Source organism: Dysidea avara, chromosome 5 (assembly GCF_963678975.1).
Source record: "Dysidea avara chromosome 5, odDysAvar1.4, whole genome shotgun sequence".
NCBI lineage: Eukaryota > Metazoa > Porifera > Demospongiae > Dictyoceratida > Dysideidae > Dysidea > Dysidea avara.
This window is the reverse complement of record NC_089276.1, coordinates 24691143-24711508: the sequence shown is the minus strand read 5'-3', so window position 1 is coordinate 24711508 and position 20366 is coordinate 24691143. Positions and strand designations below refer to the sequence as shown.

General features: G+C 37.2%; 1 protein-coding gene across 1 annotated transcript in view; it reads right to left on the bottom strand.

The window, feature by feature from the left end:
• Window positions 1-20366, bottom strand: part of LOC136255785 (small glutamine-rich tetratricopeptide repeat-containing protein alpha-like) — a 149477-nt gene that overhangs the window by 32868 nt on the left and 96243 nt on the right. The window contains exons 10-11 of the mRNA XM_066048677.1: window positions 10137-10204; window positions 10049-10086 (exon numbers count right to left, since the gene is read on the bottom strand). Of these exons, the coding sequence (XP_065904749.1) occupies window positions 10049-10086; window positions 10137-10204 (106 nt within the window). The remainder of the gene's footprint in view (window positions 1-10048; window positions 10087-10136; window positions 10205-20366) is intronic.

Below are 20366 nucleotides of genomic sequence, written 5' to 3'. Positions count from 1 at the left end.
TGAACTTTTTTTATTAATTAATGACCACTATTATAATGTTAGCCACTGTCACATATGTAAATAGCTACAATTCTCATGAGAACATGATCTGCAGCAATTATAAATCTAATAATTATATTCATAAAAAAAAGCACAAGGGTTGTCCATGTCCACTACATTCCAGCTGCACCTATACTACTAATACCTAGACTAATTCATAATACAGCTATGTATGCCAAACTAACTCACTTACAGCAATTGTCTGCAGCAATCATGAATCTAATAATTATATTCATAAAAGCACTTACATTCCAGCTGCACCAATAGGGACTTAGAAAATTACGAAATCATATACATTATTTTCATACTATCAATTACATAATCTGCCTGGTATGGTGCCGCCATATTGGAAACAAAATGTTTCCTATGCAGTTGAGCGAAGAAGTAGGTTTGTTTGAACAGTAGTGATAACATTCAGTTCAGCAGCAAAGGTTTATATGGCAGTATAACTTTTCCACAGATTTCGTTTCTCGGTACTGCTGAGAGGCATTAACCCTTGAACTTTACTGTGGTGATAATGCGTTTATATTTTCCTTTCTTTCCGTTAGCTATCTTTCTGAAAGTTCCAAGAAGACGGTGATTTATTGTGTTGCTTATGGATGTACCAACCATCAAGGATGTTGCAAATATGGATTTCATTGTTTCCTGCCAATTTAAACAGAAGAGAAGCTTGGGAAGCGGCCATTCGAAGAGAACGCCAGCGTGCCAACCGACGAAAACCTTGGCGTGCCACAGAATACAGTCGCCTGTGTGGTACACTTTTTGTTGAAGGTAGCTAGTTAAATTATGACTTAAATGTTGTTACTTGCATGATTGCAATACCATCTTTAGATCCAACTCATGTAGACTATATTCCAGCGTTATTTATATTTACTACTGAAGAAAGAATGACAGTACTTGAAAAGAGAGCTAAAAAGCATAAAACAGTAGTAGTATCAATGAAAAAGAAAAGGTTTCAGCATCAGAAGAAAGCCCCAGTAAGGATAACTGTTGAACAATTGGTGGAGCAGGAGATTTTAAATATCTTCATCCAGCCTACACTCCTTTTCGTGTGTCTCTTGGATTGCATAGCAGCCTGTTATAACGAGCCAAGCCCTTATCTTCTCTCTCATCCTTGCTCTCATCTAACTTCTTGTACTGTATCGATGGGATGGATAATGCAAGTAAACTTATAGAATACTTCTTTAGAGTGGAATACACCTTTGTAAATAGTCAGAATTCCGTTGTTTGTTCATGCTGGTTTTTACCAAAGTTTTAGACTCTGTTGTTCGATAATATCAAGTTTTAGACTCTGTTGTTCGATAACATCATTGCGGTTACTGTTATGTAAATAAAAATAACATAGTTGACCTCCCTAGTTTATAGTGAGTATCATACAGTAGGATAGTACTTTATATTAGGGACGACGAAGGTGTGGGTGTAGCTTGCAATATCACCCAAAAACCTACCCCTCATGATGACATGTCATTATCGGGTGGGTAAACATCTAGCCCAAAAGTGTCTTCATATCAACTCAAAACATTTCTATCTAATACCTACAAAAATTATTTTTTTAAATTTTAATGGCATTTTCTATTGACTGCCTGCCTGATGCATTCAGACAAGCATAGCGGAAATTGTACAGCTACAGCCCTACTTCTTTCACAGAAATGTTCTGAATTCACTTAAGAAGAAACCTCTGGTATATTGATAGCCATACAATACGTGCGCTATTGTCTTACTTTTATCCTTCCATATACTGAGTGGCCATAGCACAGTTTGGCTTTGATCTCCGGGAATGCACATTTAACAATGTTATTGCACCAACATATTGGAATATGTGTGTGGGTAGTTCGGTGAGATGTCGCCTGCCACTAGTAGTCCAATTGTTGAAGGTCAAAAAAATGACCATACCCAGGCATGAAGATAAATTTGGTATCATTAGATGCAGAATTTTCTGGTCAACAACATATCCAAAATCCTCTAAAACTCTCTTTGGGGAAAAAAGTTATGGATGTTTGAAGTTTTGTGCTAATATACCTGTAGTGCAACAAGGCATTAACCTCCAAAAATTTTAATTTCATGTTTCTGATTATAACTCGAGATGCACACCAATGTCTTAATTATGCTTTTTGTATATGGTTACGCTCATGTATTTTTACTTATTTGCACACAGATTGCCATGACAACAACCACAATTATCTTGTGATTTGTATATTAATTTATGGATTTTAGTTCTTTTTTCATATCTAGTTTTACACTTACCTCAACTCAAAGTTACTGGTCAGACTAGTGGGCTAGGAACCATCCTTGTTTATGGTAGTGGATACCACAAAACATAAACAATTACCTAAGTATTTGACACCAGCCCTCCAGTGGAGCGTCTGGATTTAGTGGAATGGAATGGTGGACTGGAATGGTGGACTGGAATGGTGGACTGGAATGGTGGACTGGAATGGTGGACTGGAATGGTGGGATGGAATAGTGGAATGGAATGGTACTTAGGTAATTTCAATTAGTGGTCACCTCTTTAAAAAGACCACCTTCTAACAAAGACCACCTCTTTACAAAGACCGTTTTACTTTAATATCTGAATTGTTGTTTTAGAGCCCTATAAGACAGTCTTATTGATGAATTGTGTGCCACATGTTATGTCTAGAAAAGCCAGTGATATCTGATTTATGATACAATACAGTAATAGCTATATACCCCATACACAAACAGCTTGGCTACACGAAAAAAAAGATGTGCCCACGAAACTAAAAGCAACTGGCAACTAAAGGAGCTAATATCTGGTGAGGTCAAGAAATTATGTTAATATAATGGCAACTAAGTATATTTTACAATAATCTTGGTCCTTTATCATTGACTTGTGCAGTCTGACTGTATTCCTAATTAATTTCCAGTAAATCTAATAGGCTAGCAGCATACAATATAAGGGAAAAATATTGCTCGGACAGAATGGCCAATCAAAAGTAAATTTGATTGGCCATTTCTGAAATTGCATGGCCATAGGATAGGGGTGTACTATCTTGGTGTGCGAAGCACAAGCCTTCTAGGGGGTCTGGGGGCATGCCCCCCCCCCCAGGAAATTTTTGGAAAAGGATCACTCTGAGATTGAATCTTAGACCATTTTCGGCTACTTATCACTGAACTTTATGAACATAAATTTTATAGAGAATTAATTGTGTTTACTAATGTATTGTAGCTACAGCCAGTTAGCTGGGCTAAATGCTTTGTTACAAGTGGTGTTGAGTCAACACAGATTGCCAGATAACTATCCAACTGCTATTATTAAAGCTTCTCTTGTGAATTGCAACTTACTCTCGAACTTGCATACTTTATCACCTGACTTTCATTCCACTCTCAGTCTCTCCAGCCTGTGTATTCTCTACACATTCTAACCATGAAATGGCCATCTTATACTTAATATCATACCTCCACTTCGCAAACATTACTTTCTTTTCTTCTCCTGGAAAGCGCCACTCGTGTAGTCAATGTAGTGATTGCTTCTTCACAACATTGACTGTAACCCACAAATGATAATTGGGGTAAACACGAGGTGCAATGCTCTTGCTTACGCATGCGCATTGAGTCGATGCTTAGATGGGATCAAGACTTCACACGCAGCGATAAAGTAGCTTTGGTAAGGAAAGGTAACGATACGATAATAATAATAACCATAATAATACATGTTATAAACACTAATAATACAGAATTACAGAAAATTTGATCGGCACAAATGGCCGACCAACGGCTACATTGATTGGTCAACAGCATCACTTGGTAGGAAAACGGCTGATGGCCGACCGTTATATTGTACTCTGGGCTAGTACATTGGTACCTTTCTCAATAGTCCGGCATTGTAGAGGAGAAAATAGGCGGCTAAATTACTAGAGTTACAGGGAATTAATTAGGAATGCAGCAAGACTGTATGAGTCAATGAATTCATAAATTATAGCGAGTTATTTGCCAGTATTTCTTGGCCTCACCAAGATATTAGCTCCTTTAGTTGTCAGTTATTTTTAGTTTGATGGAGACATCATTTTTGAACAGCCAAACTGTTTTTGCATGGGTATATTGCTGTATTACAAATCAGATATCACTGTGACTTTTCTAGGCATGTGGCGCACAACTGATCAATAAGAGGATACACTCTAAAACAACAAGATTGCAGCAATTTAAGCATTAAAGTAAAACGGTCTTTATAAAAAGGTGGTCTTTGTTAGAAGGTGGTCTATATCAATAGGTGACCACCAATTGAAATTACCAAAGCACCGTTCCATTCCACCATTCCATTCCACTAAATCCAGACGCCCCCTCCAGTGGTACTGCAGCTGCTGAAGCTGAATAGACTATTAATCTGCTGGCCACAACCCATTACAACCGATTTCCGATTATGGTAAAAACAGCTAATTATCAGCTTCTACTGATTACCGATCCAATTATCAGTACAACTCTAGTAATTTGCGGTTTACAGTGGTTTGTTATAGTTGCGCTTTCTTAGCAGTGCATAGCAATGTAATTACCAAATTACAAAATAATTAATGAATTACAAAATATGCTAAATCACAGTATTTACAAATTTTAATTATCTAGCTGAATTACTAATAACTATAGCATGAATATAAACTAAATTATGTACTGTACATGGCTGTTTAATAACCTATTCAGTTAGAATGGGATAGTATTAATTGCATGTGTGCCTGGTTTTTAGAAGTAGCACATCAACTTGTTTCTACGGTTGTTTGATTTTTAATGAAAAATTACTATATAGGAGCATGAATCAGTTATTGAGTTTATAAAAAATAGACTCTAACCTTAACCTTATGTACATAAAATTCTGTGTAAACTAAACAAAGTCATTTTACTACTTTTAGGTAACTTAGAACTGTGCAGCTGCATGCTTGTTTTGTTACACATTTAATTATTGTTTTCAATGTAAATAGATACGTATGAGTAGTGCCATGGTTTCTCAGTAACAGTTTCGTTAACAATAATTTTTCAGCCTTTTGAATTTGAATTTATTACTGGACGGGCAGCTTTTACAATGTTCTCCACTCAAGCTGTGAGTCCATGACTGACTGACCACTGTTATGACATAATTTACTTTTTGAAACTGCTGCATGTACACCATAATTATGACAGTTTGCATTTAGATTGAACTGTGCTCATGTCTATTACAAATGCCTTAAAGCATGGCACAGCTTAGTAAGCTAAGCTCATTCCAGTATGTAACCTGCAAGTGAACCTGTAATTTAAATACCTCAACGTCAATACTTTCATGCTTTCCACCATAATATTATTTAGTGAGACCCCAGCAGCCAAACCATATATGGCTACCTTTAGGGCTTATACACTTTGCTTGCTACTTTGTGAGGCTGATCACAAGTTAACATACACAAGGTGAACTTTTCAATTATCATAGTTGGTTTTCAACAAAGATCAATATAAACATGATTTATTATTGAGAGAAAAATAATTTAAAATATTGGAGTAGCATTACATTATTTGGTGATTCATCAGAAAATGGGCATGTGGGTCAATATTGCTATATATAGCTATAGGCCATATCCCAACTGTTGTCCTTTGTGATTACAGAATTTTACTGACATCAATGTTAGAAGGTTCACTGCACTATCTTTAAGGATTTCGTGACTACAGTGAACAAGGTAGCTGGTACATAAGTGCAGTAATCTTAACAAGCTGATATTATGCTACTTCTAAACACCAGGCGCCCATACAGTTAATACTATCCCCTTCTAACTAAATAGGAAATTAATCAACCATATATGTAATTTAGTTGATATTCATGCTATTGCTATTATTAATTCAGTTATAGTATGTACGCGTTGAACTGGATCCTCAATAACTCTCGGATGCAATTACACACAATCTTGAAATTTGACTCACTTGTAGCACTGCTTGACCTGCTAAAAGTATTTCAAAATCTTTTCAATCAAATGTCTGACACAATATTCACGGTCAATCAAACTTTTCACCATACATATCCTATGGGAAACCATAAAGTGCAGTGTCCATTTCAGCTTTTTCCAAACTTGTAATGGAGCCAACTAACTCCCTTGAGAAAAAAAATCCACTTTTAATTTTAGCTGTTTTTCAGGATCCAGCTCAACTTGTACATACTGTAGCATAGATAATTACGTTTGTAAATACTGTAATTTAGCGTATTTCATAATTCGGTACGTTACTGTGCACTGCTAAGGAAGCATAACTATAACAAACCACTTTAAACCTCACATTATGCACAGAAGTATCTTTTCAACTGTTTTATACTGTGTCTATCGTGTTTTGTCATGCGAATTGTTAAAGAAAGCCTTGAAACTGCTTTAATTTTCATTCGTGTTAGTATGAGTAACGCCCCCCTTTCAACTCGAAGGACAGGTTATCTTTGGTAGCCAAAGAGGCCTTCAACATTGTTTTAAATTTGTTACACGTCTATAAAACCGAGGAAGACCATTCACAAAGTATATGAAGAGCTGCCATACCCATATTTCAGACTGCTGAGAATAAACTACCGCAGAGCAAGGTTTATATGTGTGGAAGTTTGATACAGGCTTAACTATTCTTACATCCTGGCTGCTTTTTACCATTTTAAAAGGTTTTGCTAGCATGGTGCATACGGACAAACAAACATAGGTAGGTAGGTAGGTATATATACACACACGTTTTTTTTTACGAAAACAGTTTCAGTAAATCAGGTGTGCACCCACAGCCGGCCTTTTTCGGCTGGCTGTGGGGGCGTCTGGTTTAAAAACTGAACTGCACATGCTCAATCTTTTTGATATTCAGACTAATAATGGTTAGCTTGTGGATTTATAAAATAAGTCCTGCTCTTTATTCACACTAGGCATTGTACCTGTATAGTCTTGATCATTATATCTAAGAGTGAATCATACCTTGTCTATTATACCTTAGTGGCAAAACATTTGCCTCTTTACCCACACATTTATATACACTACTTTGTTCATTATGCTTTACTGTGGTGCACTGCCCAGTAGTATTGCATAATTTACAGCTTTACTGTGGATATACATTTTGTAGTGTCAGAGCACACTTTTATACATAAATTGTGGTTTCAACTGAAAAATCTGTAATGTGAGTTCACAATGTCATTAAATAAAATACTAAAAAGAAATTTACAAAAAACTATTTCTACAAATTTTAGCAATGTCTATTTTAACATATGCAAAACATTTTTGAAGTAGAAATACAGTATATTTACGAAACCTTACGCAAGTCACAAAGTTACTTTTAAAACAATTTTTTTAATGGGTGACTGACTGACCAGTTGGCCTTACAGAGAGTTTTCATTTACCACAATATTTTTACCAAACTCAAAACTAGCTATTACACGTAAAACTCGATATGAAAAAAAACTAAAAACCATAAATTAATATACTAATACCATACCTGTTTCACTGCCCATACAAAAGTCTCAATAGTAGCAGTGAAATTTATCCCGTATTCCACTGGTAGCAGTGAAAAAGTTGTAATTGCAATTTCATTGGCTAGAATTTGTTAACAATGTAGCGCCAATTAGTGTTGACGCGTGTTTAGTACATAGTGACAAATAGCAACGCTAATGCACAGCATGGGTATATGCAGCGAGTATGGTATTAACTGGGAATAGCATGGATAGCAGTGAAATTTGGGATAAATACCACTCGTGTTGTATTGGAAATGGCAAATTTCACTGCTACCCATGCTATTACTAGTACAAATTGTGAGATAATTGTGGTTGTTGTCATGGCAACCTGTGTACAAATAAGTACAGATACATGAAAAGTACAAAAAATATATGTGGTGCATATCTCAAGTTACAATCAGAAACATGAAATTTAAAATTTTGGATGATAATGCCTTTTTGCGTTATATTAGCATAAAACTTCAAACATACATAAGTTCTTTTTCCCCAAAGAGGATTTTGGATATGCTGTTCTCCAGTAAATTCTGCATCTAATGATACCAAAATACCATTTTTTTTCCAAGTATCACCCTTCAACAGCCAGACTATATAGGAAATTGACTGCTTGTGGAATGGTATGCACAAGGCATATGTATGAAAGCAGACAATTGCTGTGAGTTAGTCTGGCATAGTGAATTAGTGCGGATCAGTAAGGTAGGGGCAGGCATTTCCGGACAAAGTTCTGTATATGCACTAGGAATTTGTTCATTTCTTCTCGAGAGAAAAATGGATTTTAAATGTTTAGTGTCAAATTGTAGCCAATGAACTAGGCTATTCGTGGTATAAATTGTGGGTGGTAAAGTGTGGGTGCTGTGAGAAAGAGCAGTCTTAATTTGCAGTTTGAAAAAATACCAAAATTTATGTGGTTGGGGTTTCCGGACACCTGTAAAAGATGTACCTGGCATTGTTATGGAAAATGTTGTACTCTATTGATGTCATTGCCCAGCAGAGACTGATAGCATTCTGTTTGTCTAGCTATTTTGTTGGTGACAGCAATTTTTAAGAAGCAGAACTGCTACAAGCCTTGCGCTGACCATGCGAGTGTCGTGCAGCGCTTTTGAAGATGCGACATTTGATCTACTGCCTGAAAACTGTATCAGCCCTTGCCTTAACACTGAAACACCATATATGTAGTTAAGCAATGTGGCCCCACGGATCCTTGCTTGTGGTTTCTCTGGGTTGCTGGGTTGTGTTGATTGCGCGTGATAGTTAACACGATGCAGGTAATGGGGTTGGATTCCAGTTGTATTACAGTACAGTCCATTTATAACTTCACACACGCGTGACATTTTTGGCATGGCGCCATGCAACTTTTCCCATGGTAAAAGCAAACATTACGTGTGGGACTGGTCATTGCTACGTGGTGACACAAGGCATTACCACGCATGAAAAAAGAGATTGCTACGCCATGACAATGCAACGCATGGAGTCCTCTGATTGCCACGCTTGGAACCATTGCCACATGTGGCTAATATCAGCCAATGCCCTTCTTGAGTTTTATCTTTCTAATACTATTTAATAAGTTTGTAAGCGTTTGGAAAATGCATAGCAGCAGCACCGAATGACGCGATCAATCGATTGCAAATGGGCATGTCCGCTATACTGCAATCATGCATAGGCAAACACTAACTAATGGCTAATAGGAAACTTTCATACATTATCTATCACTGTATAAGGTGTTCTAAGGCTACAACTACGGTAGCAAGCTAAACTTCGATGGTTCAAAAGTGGGCGTGGCACACAAAGATAGATCGTAAAGAGACAAACATCGATACTTTTATAATTTGAAGTTTACTTAACCTTTAAACCCACAAAATATTTGAAGCTTTGTCCCAGTCCTATAGAACAGTGCTGTTCTATAGTCCTATAGTCCTATAAAACAGCACTGTACATGTAACTACTGAAGAGTTAGTGGTTTACACACACACCTGGTTGACAGCCATGCGTGGCATAAGGATGACGCATGGCAGCCAGTAAGGGCTATGCGTGGCACACCACTCGCGTGTGCCATGCAGCAAACTTGGTGTGGGCCACGCAACAATGTTTTGTGGCAAGTGTCGTGGTGGCAAGTGTCGTGGTGCTGCGTGGTGCCATGCTAAAAATGCCACGCGTGTGTGAAGTTATATACTGTATCTTTAAATCATACATCCGTCCAATGAATAGTGTAACTGATCATTTGTGCTACCTATGGTCCACACCCAGACCTTTGTGGTCCCTAATATGCAGTATGATAGATTTAAGAAACAAGGGATCACTGAATCAACAAGGATCATGGTTACATCAAGTAAACCAACAGATCCTTATTTTAACTCATTTGCTAGTATGTTATAGTAGTATATCGGAATCTGTGGGTGTAATGATGTACAGGTACCCCCCAACTCAATTTACTTCAGCGCCAGCAGTCTCTTCTTGTTCTGCAAACTTATTTTTACAGATTTTAATTTCTTTAATATGTCCAAGTTATTATACTGTATATTCTCTGGAGACAAATAAAGTTACTAGAGTGTGGAAAACGCAATTTGTTAAAGATTGCCAACTTACGTGGATTGAAATGCTGGGTTTTGCATCATTGAAGTTGCCTGTGTGAGTAGAAAAATACATACTTGCTACAGCAAAAAAAAAGACTTACCATGTTCATAAAAGAAGGATTGGATAATAAACCAGCAAGATTAAAACCTCCAAGTGGTCCACTAGTACCTATGTATAATAAGATCAATGTACATACAGGGTGTAGTGTATATATATATATATATACACATATATCAAGACACACGGTAGTGTGTTGTGTGGCTCAAGAAGCCGGCACGCAACACCCATGAGTATATTGGCAGGAAGAAAGAAAACACGATTTTCGCACCTCCGTAGCTCTGTGCTGCCTTAACGAAACAAGACGATTTTTGCGGTGGGCACGCCCGCCAACTTCAGTACTCCACATACCAAATTTGAGCGAAATTGCTTCAAGCGTTCCCGAGATGTGCGACTTCAAAATTTCTTAGTTTCTTTTTTTTCCACTTCTTTGTCTTATCGTAATCTTACAAAAACTGCTATAAAATGCGAACGCTATATCCGATTACTTTGAAATTTGGCACACAGAAGGGGGGTATAAAGGCACATCTTAGTACCAGGTTTGGCTGGAATAAGATAAACAGGCAAAGAGTTATTAGCGATTATTCATGAAAAGTAACACCAATATGTTGTCACGCCTACAGGGTAAACCACTCACGGGAAGAAGCTGAAAATCAGTGAGTGAATAGGTTAACTATTGAACCTCAAACCTTTTGTGGTTTGAAAGAAATCGAGCTAAAAACCACGAAGATACAACGAAAAAACTAACAGTGTGTAACAATTATGCAATCAAGATTAGCTAATAAAAAATGACTACCTGAAGAGAATTCAAGAGATAAGCTAGAAACAAGTAACCTGTATAGAGATCAGCTACAAACAAATCACCCTGTAGAGAGTTCAGCTACAAACAATTCACCCTGTAGAGATATCAGCTAGAAGAAGCCACCTTGTAGAGTGTTCAGTTACAAAGAAACCACCATGTAGAGAGTTCTGTAATAAATATATGTATTATATGTATAATTTGTACATTTACTGATAAAATCAGAAATATTTAAAGTATTTAGCATCTGTTTCATCTTTTCTTCTTCCTGTGGTAAAAAAAAAGAAGAAGATAGGTTAAAAAGCCAGGGGTATACAAATGCAAAAAGAAGTAAAATCTAATCCAAAACCAGCCAAGCTATAAAAAAAGAGTGCGGCCCTCAAAAAGGCTATGGTGAAAAAAGATGTGAAATCCAAGGTGGCGGCCAAGAAATGGCTGTGATGGTAGGTTAATGGTAAAAATTTTAATTACGACAATTCAGGTGAATTTTGTGCCATGACCAAGCGGCACCAAAATTCACCTGAATTGTCGTTCTTAAAATTTTTACTACCACCACAGCCATTTCTTGGCCACCACCTTGGATTTCACATCTTTTTTCACCATAGCCTTTTTGAGGGCTGCACTATTTTTTTACAGCTTGGCTGTTTTGGATTAGATATATATATATATCAATATAGACACATGCATACACATATCTTTACATATTGCATGTACTTGGTTGTATGTAACGCAGTCCTAATTATACAACCAAGTACTAAATATAATAAGAAATGCGGTTAAAATTACACCATAAAAATGTTTGAGGAAACTACAAGGCCTAAGGCTTCGCAATCACCGGGAATAGAAGCCATGTTGAATGAAGAGACAATCATATAATGGGCAGGTGTTTTTGTAGAAGTGATAGAAACGTACGACAATTCTATTTAACACTGATCAAAACAGCTAGCACGTGACACCCACTACAAAGCAGTTAATGAACCAGGCAAGTTCAAACAGCGTTCTAGACGAGTGAACATTTGATTATTTGTTTTTGAAAGTGTTGCCAGCTGGCATACTAGTCTCAAGTCACCATGCCAGCTGCCAGTGGATGCGCTCCACAGAAACTGTGATAAGCAGTAATTAAGGCAGCCATACCCAACACCAGAAGTTTGCCATGCCATCTGCACAAGACGAGGAACAAGATTAATAGCAGTATGTTTTTATTGTTTACTTGTATTTTATTTCATCCTTCTCAAACCTGGCCTGGTTGGCTATATGTAAATGTATTGCAAGGAGCATGGTATTGCTTTCTTGTGCTACTATATACATTTTTCCTTTACCTGGCTCACTAGGCTCTGGCTGGCTTGGCTGTATTCCTTTATCTGGTTCACTTGGCTTGTATACTCTTAACTACTACAGTATTGTGTATCTCCGGCAAATTAATGTATACAGCTAGTGTGTACCCATCACTGTGCCATTGCCACACCACTGATGAACCACATTTAGCTACTGGTGACCTCTAGTTGATGTTGATACTGTGCTCTGTATATTGGCTACATAGCTGAATAATTTCATATTTGGTGATGTTGCCAATAATGTATTGTTGCATGCATACAATACTGTAATAATGTATAGTTCTCTCCTGTATGTTTTGTATGTATATACTGTGTACACAACATTGTGCCATTGTCACACCAATGATGTACCAGCACTTACAGTAGTTACTGGTGGCCTCTAGTTACGATGCCATTACTGTGTTATATTGTGCCATATTGAGTTGATATGGAATTATAATTATCTTGATAGTGCCTTCACCACCTACTGTAGTCGCATACATAGCCTCACCAGGGGGTTGTCATGTTGGTGTATGTATTGGTTGTATGTGACCCGGTCCTAGTAATAATTATACAACCAAGTACTAAAGATAATAAGAAATGTGGTTAAAATTATGTCATAAATAAATAAATAAATAATTACACGTAATTAATTAATAAATAATGCTTGAGAAAACTACAAGGCCTATGATCTTGGGATTTGGATCGCCGGTGAACAAAGGCACGAATGTATAACAATCGGGAGTTTTCGTGCCAGTGATTAAAATGGTACAAAAATTCTATTTAATGGCGATCAAAACAGATTGACACATGATTTACATTTAGTGCCAGTGCATAATTGGAACAGGTGTTAATCTAGAGAGTCAAAGCAATGAGCTGCCATCCATAAAAGTAGACGTAGAAATGTTAGTGTTAATTAATTTCACTGATGTGTGCTTCAGAGCCATTTTGCAGGTGACCGAGGTGGCTTAATATTGCCAGTGTTTCGCCTACTTGTCAGGCATTGGAGAGAGGATCATGCTTCCGAGATAATGTTGTAAGAAGGGTGAAAGTAAGCCTGTTGCATTGTATAGTGGCTTTTGGGGTTAAGGTAAATGATTGCTGTATTAGAGTATATCAATCTGTGCAAGTTTGAAAGCTGGACACACAGAGCTTAGCTTCTGTAAACAGATAATTATTTTTAGAATGGAGAGCTAGACTTTTACTAGTAATTATGTGTGTGTGTGTTCTATTGCACAGTAATGTGACTGACTGCTCTATTAGAGTATCTCGATTGTACAGTGGTATCAAAACCGGTATGACTTAAATATCACAGATTACTAACAATACCAGTAAATCGCCCAGCTCTACATTAAGTGAGCTGATAGCGATTGATGGCGATTCTTGCCAATTGGGGACAGATTTTCAACTGAAAGGAGACCGTGAAATATGTGGAGAAACAGTACTACAGTAGCTAACTATTTTATTATTGATATCTGTAAGCATATAGCTCTTTCTGTTTCGAAAACAGTTGCTAGTTAAATATCATGCGTTTTGCATGTTTTAACAAAAAAAATATTTTGCCACTAGAGTGGTTTATGTGCCTTTAAGGGTTGATATAGCAGTCAGTTTCATACTACAGTAGGGGACTTTATAAAGTTTAATATGGTTCAAAAAGAACCATTGTAATACTATTGGTAATACTATTAGTAATTACCATTAGTTTTTACAATTGCCTTAGTAATTACAGGTTTTTGCAATTGAATTTGGCGACTTTGCAATTGAATTTGTCCCGTTTGCAATTGAATTCGTTGCTTTTGCAATTGAATTCGTCCCGTTTGCAATTGAATTCGTCGCTTTTGCAATTGAATTCGTCCCGTTTGCAATTGAATTCGTCGGTTTTGCAATTGAATTCGTCGCTTTTGCAGTTAAATTCATCCGTAACAAGAATGGCAGCTGGAGCAAACACGAAAACATGATGTAGCAGCTGCTACAAGAACTTGTTCAAGTACAACAGTAGTAAACAACTCTTTATAAGGAAATAATTCTTCCTCTACAGCCTCTCCAGCAACATTCCAAACTCTACTACGCCATTCGCGATGGGTGTGGTCACTCGCGAGCAAGCTAATTAACTTGTCAGACAGCTATCAGCTTCGCGTACTACCAGCTCCAATTACCTTCTAGTGTCTCAAGTGTAACTCTAAATAGTTCATCTCTTAATGAACGGGTTGGTTTATTGGAGCCGTTTTGTTTATGACGAATTGTAATGCAAACGCGACAAATTCTATTGCAAAACCGACTAATTCAACTGCAAAACTGACGAATTCAATTGCAATACCGACGAATTCAATTGCAACACCGACGAATTCAATTGCAAACAGGACGAATTCAATTGCAAAGGCGACGAATTCAATTGCAAAAACCTGTAAAATAGTAATTATGATTGCTTGTGTTGTGTTGTATGTTGTACAGCTATTGTTTTGTTAATTGACAGCTACATGACAGCTGCAAAGTTACAAATTTCACTGCTCCTGCTGTTATCAAGCTTGTTGCCAGCTGGTAGTTATACATTTAATTTGTTCTTGCCCCTCTGTGTGTGGTTGTGCATGCAACTGGTAACTGGACTTGTTTTGTTTTAAACATGAATACATATTGTAAACATGATAGTAATTATGATGCGTTTGGTTTTCACCATTATAATGGTAATCATAAAACTATTACATTACAATGGTCTTTACAAAACCAAATGTAAACTGTTTAAAGTCACCTACTGTAGGTATTGTAACGTGTTTTTTTCTCTTGAACAATATGGTACAAGTAGTATATGCCTTGCCCTGGTGTTAGGTTGTCACGTTGGCATGCACTTGGTTCTATGTGATGCAGTCCTAGTAATAATTATACAACCAAGTACTAAAAATAATAAGAAATGCTGTCGAGATTACATCATAAATAATGAATAAATGATAAATAATGTTTGAGAAAACTACAAGGTTGAATGAAGAGACAATCGTATAATGAACAGGTGTTTTCGTGGAGGTGATAGAAACGTACAACAATTCTATTTAATGCCGATCACAACCGGCAGAGCAATCTACATGTAGACGAAGAACTACTGATAATTTGCTTTTGAAAGTGTTGCCAGCTGGCACACTAGTCTCAAGCTGCCATGCTAGCTGCCAGTGGATGCATTCTGTGTAAAGAAAATTAAGCAGGTAATTAAGCCAACACCAATAGCCAGGCCAGCTGCACAAGACAAGTAACGGTATGTCTGTTTGTATTGTTTACTTGCATTTTATATGTAAATGCATTGCAAAGAGTGTGGTATGTGTTTTAATGCTTTCTTGTATTGTTTAATTACCTGTATTGTATACTTTGCCTTACTAGGCTCTGGCTGGCTTGGCTGTCTTGCTTTATCAGATTCACCTGGTTTGCATACACTTACAGTAACTACTAAAGTATTACGTATCTCCTGCAAGTTGTGTATACAAATAGTGCAACCCATCACTGTGTCATTGCCACACCACTGATGCCTCTAGTTGATGTTGATACTGTGCTGCATATTGGCTGCATAGCTGAATAATTTTCGTCTTTGGTGATGTTGCCAATAATGCATTAGTACATACAATACTGCAATATGTACTGGCACTTAGCTACTGGTGGCCTCTAGTTATGATGCCACTATTGTGTTATATCTTCATATCACTATTGTATTGTGACATATTCAGTTTATTTTGGATCATAATTTCAATCTTACTGTACCTTCACCACCTAGTCATGTGCATTAGTCGTGTGCATTAGTGGTGTGCAATATATCGAAAAAATATCGATATCGCGATAATTTGTCAATGTCGTTATTGTATCGATTTCTATATCACTTTAGCAGATTTCGATATTATCGAAAAGTTTCGATAATTATCAAAATATCAATGAATATTTCATTAAATCAACAGCATTAGGTGTGTGATTGCACAATCATGCTAGAAATGAAGGTTGGTTCTGTACAATCTAGCCATTTTAAAAGCTTGTCTACCAGTTATCTAGGCTTATTATTAGTTCTATGCAATAGTTTTGGAGTGTAAATTATATTTGAAGTATATTTATAAATATCGGCCGCCCACGCAATTACTCCACCCACACAATTAAAAATTATCGGAAATCGAATCGAAATTTCGATATTTACCCTATTATCGTATCGAAATGAAAATCCTGATATTGCACACCATTAGTGTGCATAGCCTCACCAGGGGATTGTCGCATTGGTGTATGCACTTACCAGGGGGTTGTCACGTTGGTGTATGTACTAGGTTGTATGTGACCTGGTCCTAGTAATTATACAACCAAGTACTAAAGATAATACAAAATGCAGTCAAAATTACATCATAAATAATGAATTAATAATGTACGCGAAAACTACATGGTATACAGACATGCACTAACTGGCGATAGAATTGCCATTGAATGAAGGCACAAACGTATAATGCTTACTCGTTTTTGTGCTGGTGACAAAAAATTTTTTTGTCATTCCATATAATGCACAACACAAAACAGTTAATTAAGTTGGCCATGCCCTACAAAATACAAAGGACCAGCTGCAAAAGACAAGACTGAAGAGGAAGAAGATTAATAGCAATATGTATGTGTTGTTTATTCTTTTTATTCTTCCACCTGGCTCTGGTTGGCTTGGATGTCTGTTTGTAAATGTATATTGTAAACAGCATGGTATGTTACTATGTTTTAATGTTTGCTTGTATTTTTTACTTGTATTGTACATTTTGCTTTCACCTGGCTTACTAGGCTCTGGCTGGCTTGGCTGTCTTTCTTTATCTGGCTCACCTGGCTAATTTTAACCCCATACTCTTAACTACTACAGTATTGTGTATCTCCTACAAGTTAAGCATGCATATAGTATACACCCATCACTGTGCTAATACACCACTGATAAACCCCATTGAACTACCAGTGACCTCTAGTTGATACTGTGCTGTATATTGGCTAGCTACATACGTAGCTGAATATTTTCCATCCTCGGTGATGTTGCCAATAATGTATTTGATGCATACAATACTACAATGGTGTATAGCTCTCTCCTGTATGCTTTGTATGCATATACTGTGTACACATCACAGTACCATTGCCACACCAATAATGTACCGGCACTTAGCTACTGGTGACCTCTAGTTACAATGCCACTATTGTGTTATATCTGTCACTATTGTGTCAAAGGATGATTTGGGATCATGATTGTGCCTTCACCACCTAGTCGTGGGTTGTAAACACATCATTTACGTTTATTGTATGCTACTGTGTATATACATGTATGTGTGTCTTTTCCACCCACACACACTGTGATGGCCATGCATATACCGTTTGTACATGCCCTATTAGTAGATTGTCCTATTTGGTGGTTGTACTTGGTTGTATGTGCTCCAGGCCTAGTTATACAACCAAGTACTGAGAATAATAAGAAATGTGGTTAAAATTACATCATAAATAATAATGAATAAATAAATAATGTTCTCAAAAACAACAAGGCCTAGAGATATGAACTAAACGGGGATAGAGTCGCCTGTGAATGAAGGCACAACCGTATAATAATTACGTCTGTTTGTGTTGATGACTTGACCATACATGTAATTCTATATAACGCCCAGTACCACACCTATGCTTAATTACAGATTTCGTGAAGCAGATTAGAAAATGTAAATGGAGTGATTGCAGGAGAGCCAACATGCAAACAACAAGATTACAAGTATACTTAAATGTATGTAACTGTGTATTTTTTTATTCATTTCTCTCCCCCATTTATGAAATGGCTAAGCTAAAGTATAGTGCCATTTCTGTGCCTGATACCCACTGAAACTACAAGAAGTCATACACACACAAGTTAGATGTTTTAATCACCCTTGAACTTACCAGAGCTCCTTGGCAGAAAACAATGAATGGTGCTATGCCATATCAAATACAATAAACTATTAGAATCTCTGCTACAACAGCCTTCAAACCATTCCAGGCAAGTCTTGGTAGGAGCATGCACAGGGCTCAAATAACCTTGGACAATCAGCCAATTTCTGGTCAATACTGTACAATGACTGGTTAATTTTATTGTTATCTGGACATCGTGGCTGGGTAATTCAGACAGAATGCTGGAGAGCAGCCTTACAAAGGCAATAATACTTAATTAAGCTGTTTGTTTATGGTTTGTGGTCACAAGCTTTACCTCAAGCCAAAACAGTGATGTTTGAGCACTTGGTTGTATGTGACCTGGGTCTAGTTATACAACCAAGTACTAAGAATAATACGAAATGCAGTTAAAATTACGTCAAAATAATAATAATGAAATAAATAAATAATTAATGTTTGGGCTACAAGGCCTATGAACTTGCACTAACTGTGGTTTGACTCGCCAGTGAACAAAGGCACAAACGTATAATAGTTATGCCTGTTCATGCTGATGACTTGGTAGGCTATTTTGTTGTAATACTGTTTGTAATGTTTGTTTGTACTGTGTTTGTATTTACCTGCCCAATAACAATAAATAAAATAATTCCTGTAGCTGTGAAGTAGTGCCAATCACTACTGTATTATTCAGTGTCGGCACACCACTGATGTGCCTTATCCATGAGTATTCCTTTGAAGGCATTGCCACCTTTCACAACGATCTGCTATACATTTTATTTCATCTTGCAGTGTATCCAAGACACCATGTGACCATTTTTTGACATATCGGCCCATCTCATACTTAACAATGTAACTCAGCGGATGACTGTACTGGTTATGCACTGCTTTATTGGTAGGTTGCCCCATTGGTGATTGTACTTGGTTGTATGTGCCTCGGGCCTAGTAGTAATTATACAACCAAGTACTAAAGATAATATGAAATGCGGTTAAAATTACATCATTAATAATGAAGGAATGAATAAATAAATAAATAACGTTTAAGAAAACTACGAGGCCTAGAGACATGAACTAAGCGGGGATAGATTCGCCTGTGAATGAAGGCACAACCTTATAATAAGTATGCCTGTTCATGCTGATGACTTGACCGTGCGTGTAATTCTATGTAATGTCTGGCACCACACCCTTGCTTAATTACAGATTGCATGAAGGAGAAGATTAGTAAACATCCTGGAGTGATTGCAGGAGAGCCAGAGGCCACTTTACATGTAAACAACAAGATTACAAGTATGTTTACATGTTTGCAACTGTGTATTTTGTATGTAGGATATGCACTCCAGGTACGGCCGGGATACCAACTGAAGTGCTCATGAACAACCAGCTGATACGCTGTAAACAACCAGCTGATGCACTCATGATCAACAAGGTAATGAGTGTTTCAATGTAATACTTGTATTGTACATCTTCATCCTTCACCTGGCTTGCTATAGCGGCTGGAATTATTTTCCACCACCCAGTGAGCCTGTAATAAACAAGAAGATGCATTATTGCACATACAACAATCTCCTGTATGACAATGTTGTGCATGGTTGTATGCATAGACTGTGATCACTGTGCCAATTAGTGCCAATGCCACACCACTGATATACTGGCACATCCCCAGTGGCATTGTGCCATATTGGGTTGATTGAGATCATTTGCCAATTGTGCTTTCACCATTGTGCATAGCCTCAGTTCACTGCTGAGTCATCTTCAGAGACATGTCACACTTACAATATATACTTTCAATATAGCTAACTTAACTTGGTTTTTGTGTAATTTGTGTTTTAGTATTGTGGTTTTCTGATGCCAGCTAAACTCCCTTGCCTGTGTATGTTTGCATATGTATCATTTCCACCGACACACACACTGCTCTGAGTGCTGGCTATGGCACTGTTTATACTTGCTCAATAGGTAGGTTGCAACGTTGTTATATGTACTTGGTTGTGTATGTGACCCGTCCTAGTTATACAACCAAGTACTAAGAATAATACGAAATGCGGTTAAAATTACATCATAGACAATAAATAAATAATAATTAATGTTTGAGAAAATTACGAGGCCTAGAGACATAAATTAACTGGGGGTTGATTCGGCTTGAACGAAGGCACAAACGTATAATTGTTGTGCCTGTTCGTGCTGATGACCTGAACGTACGTGTAATTCTATATAACACCCAGTACCACACCCTTGGTTAATTACAGATTACGCAAAAGAGAAGATTAGCAGCAGGAGCCAGACGCCACCT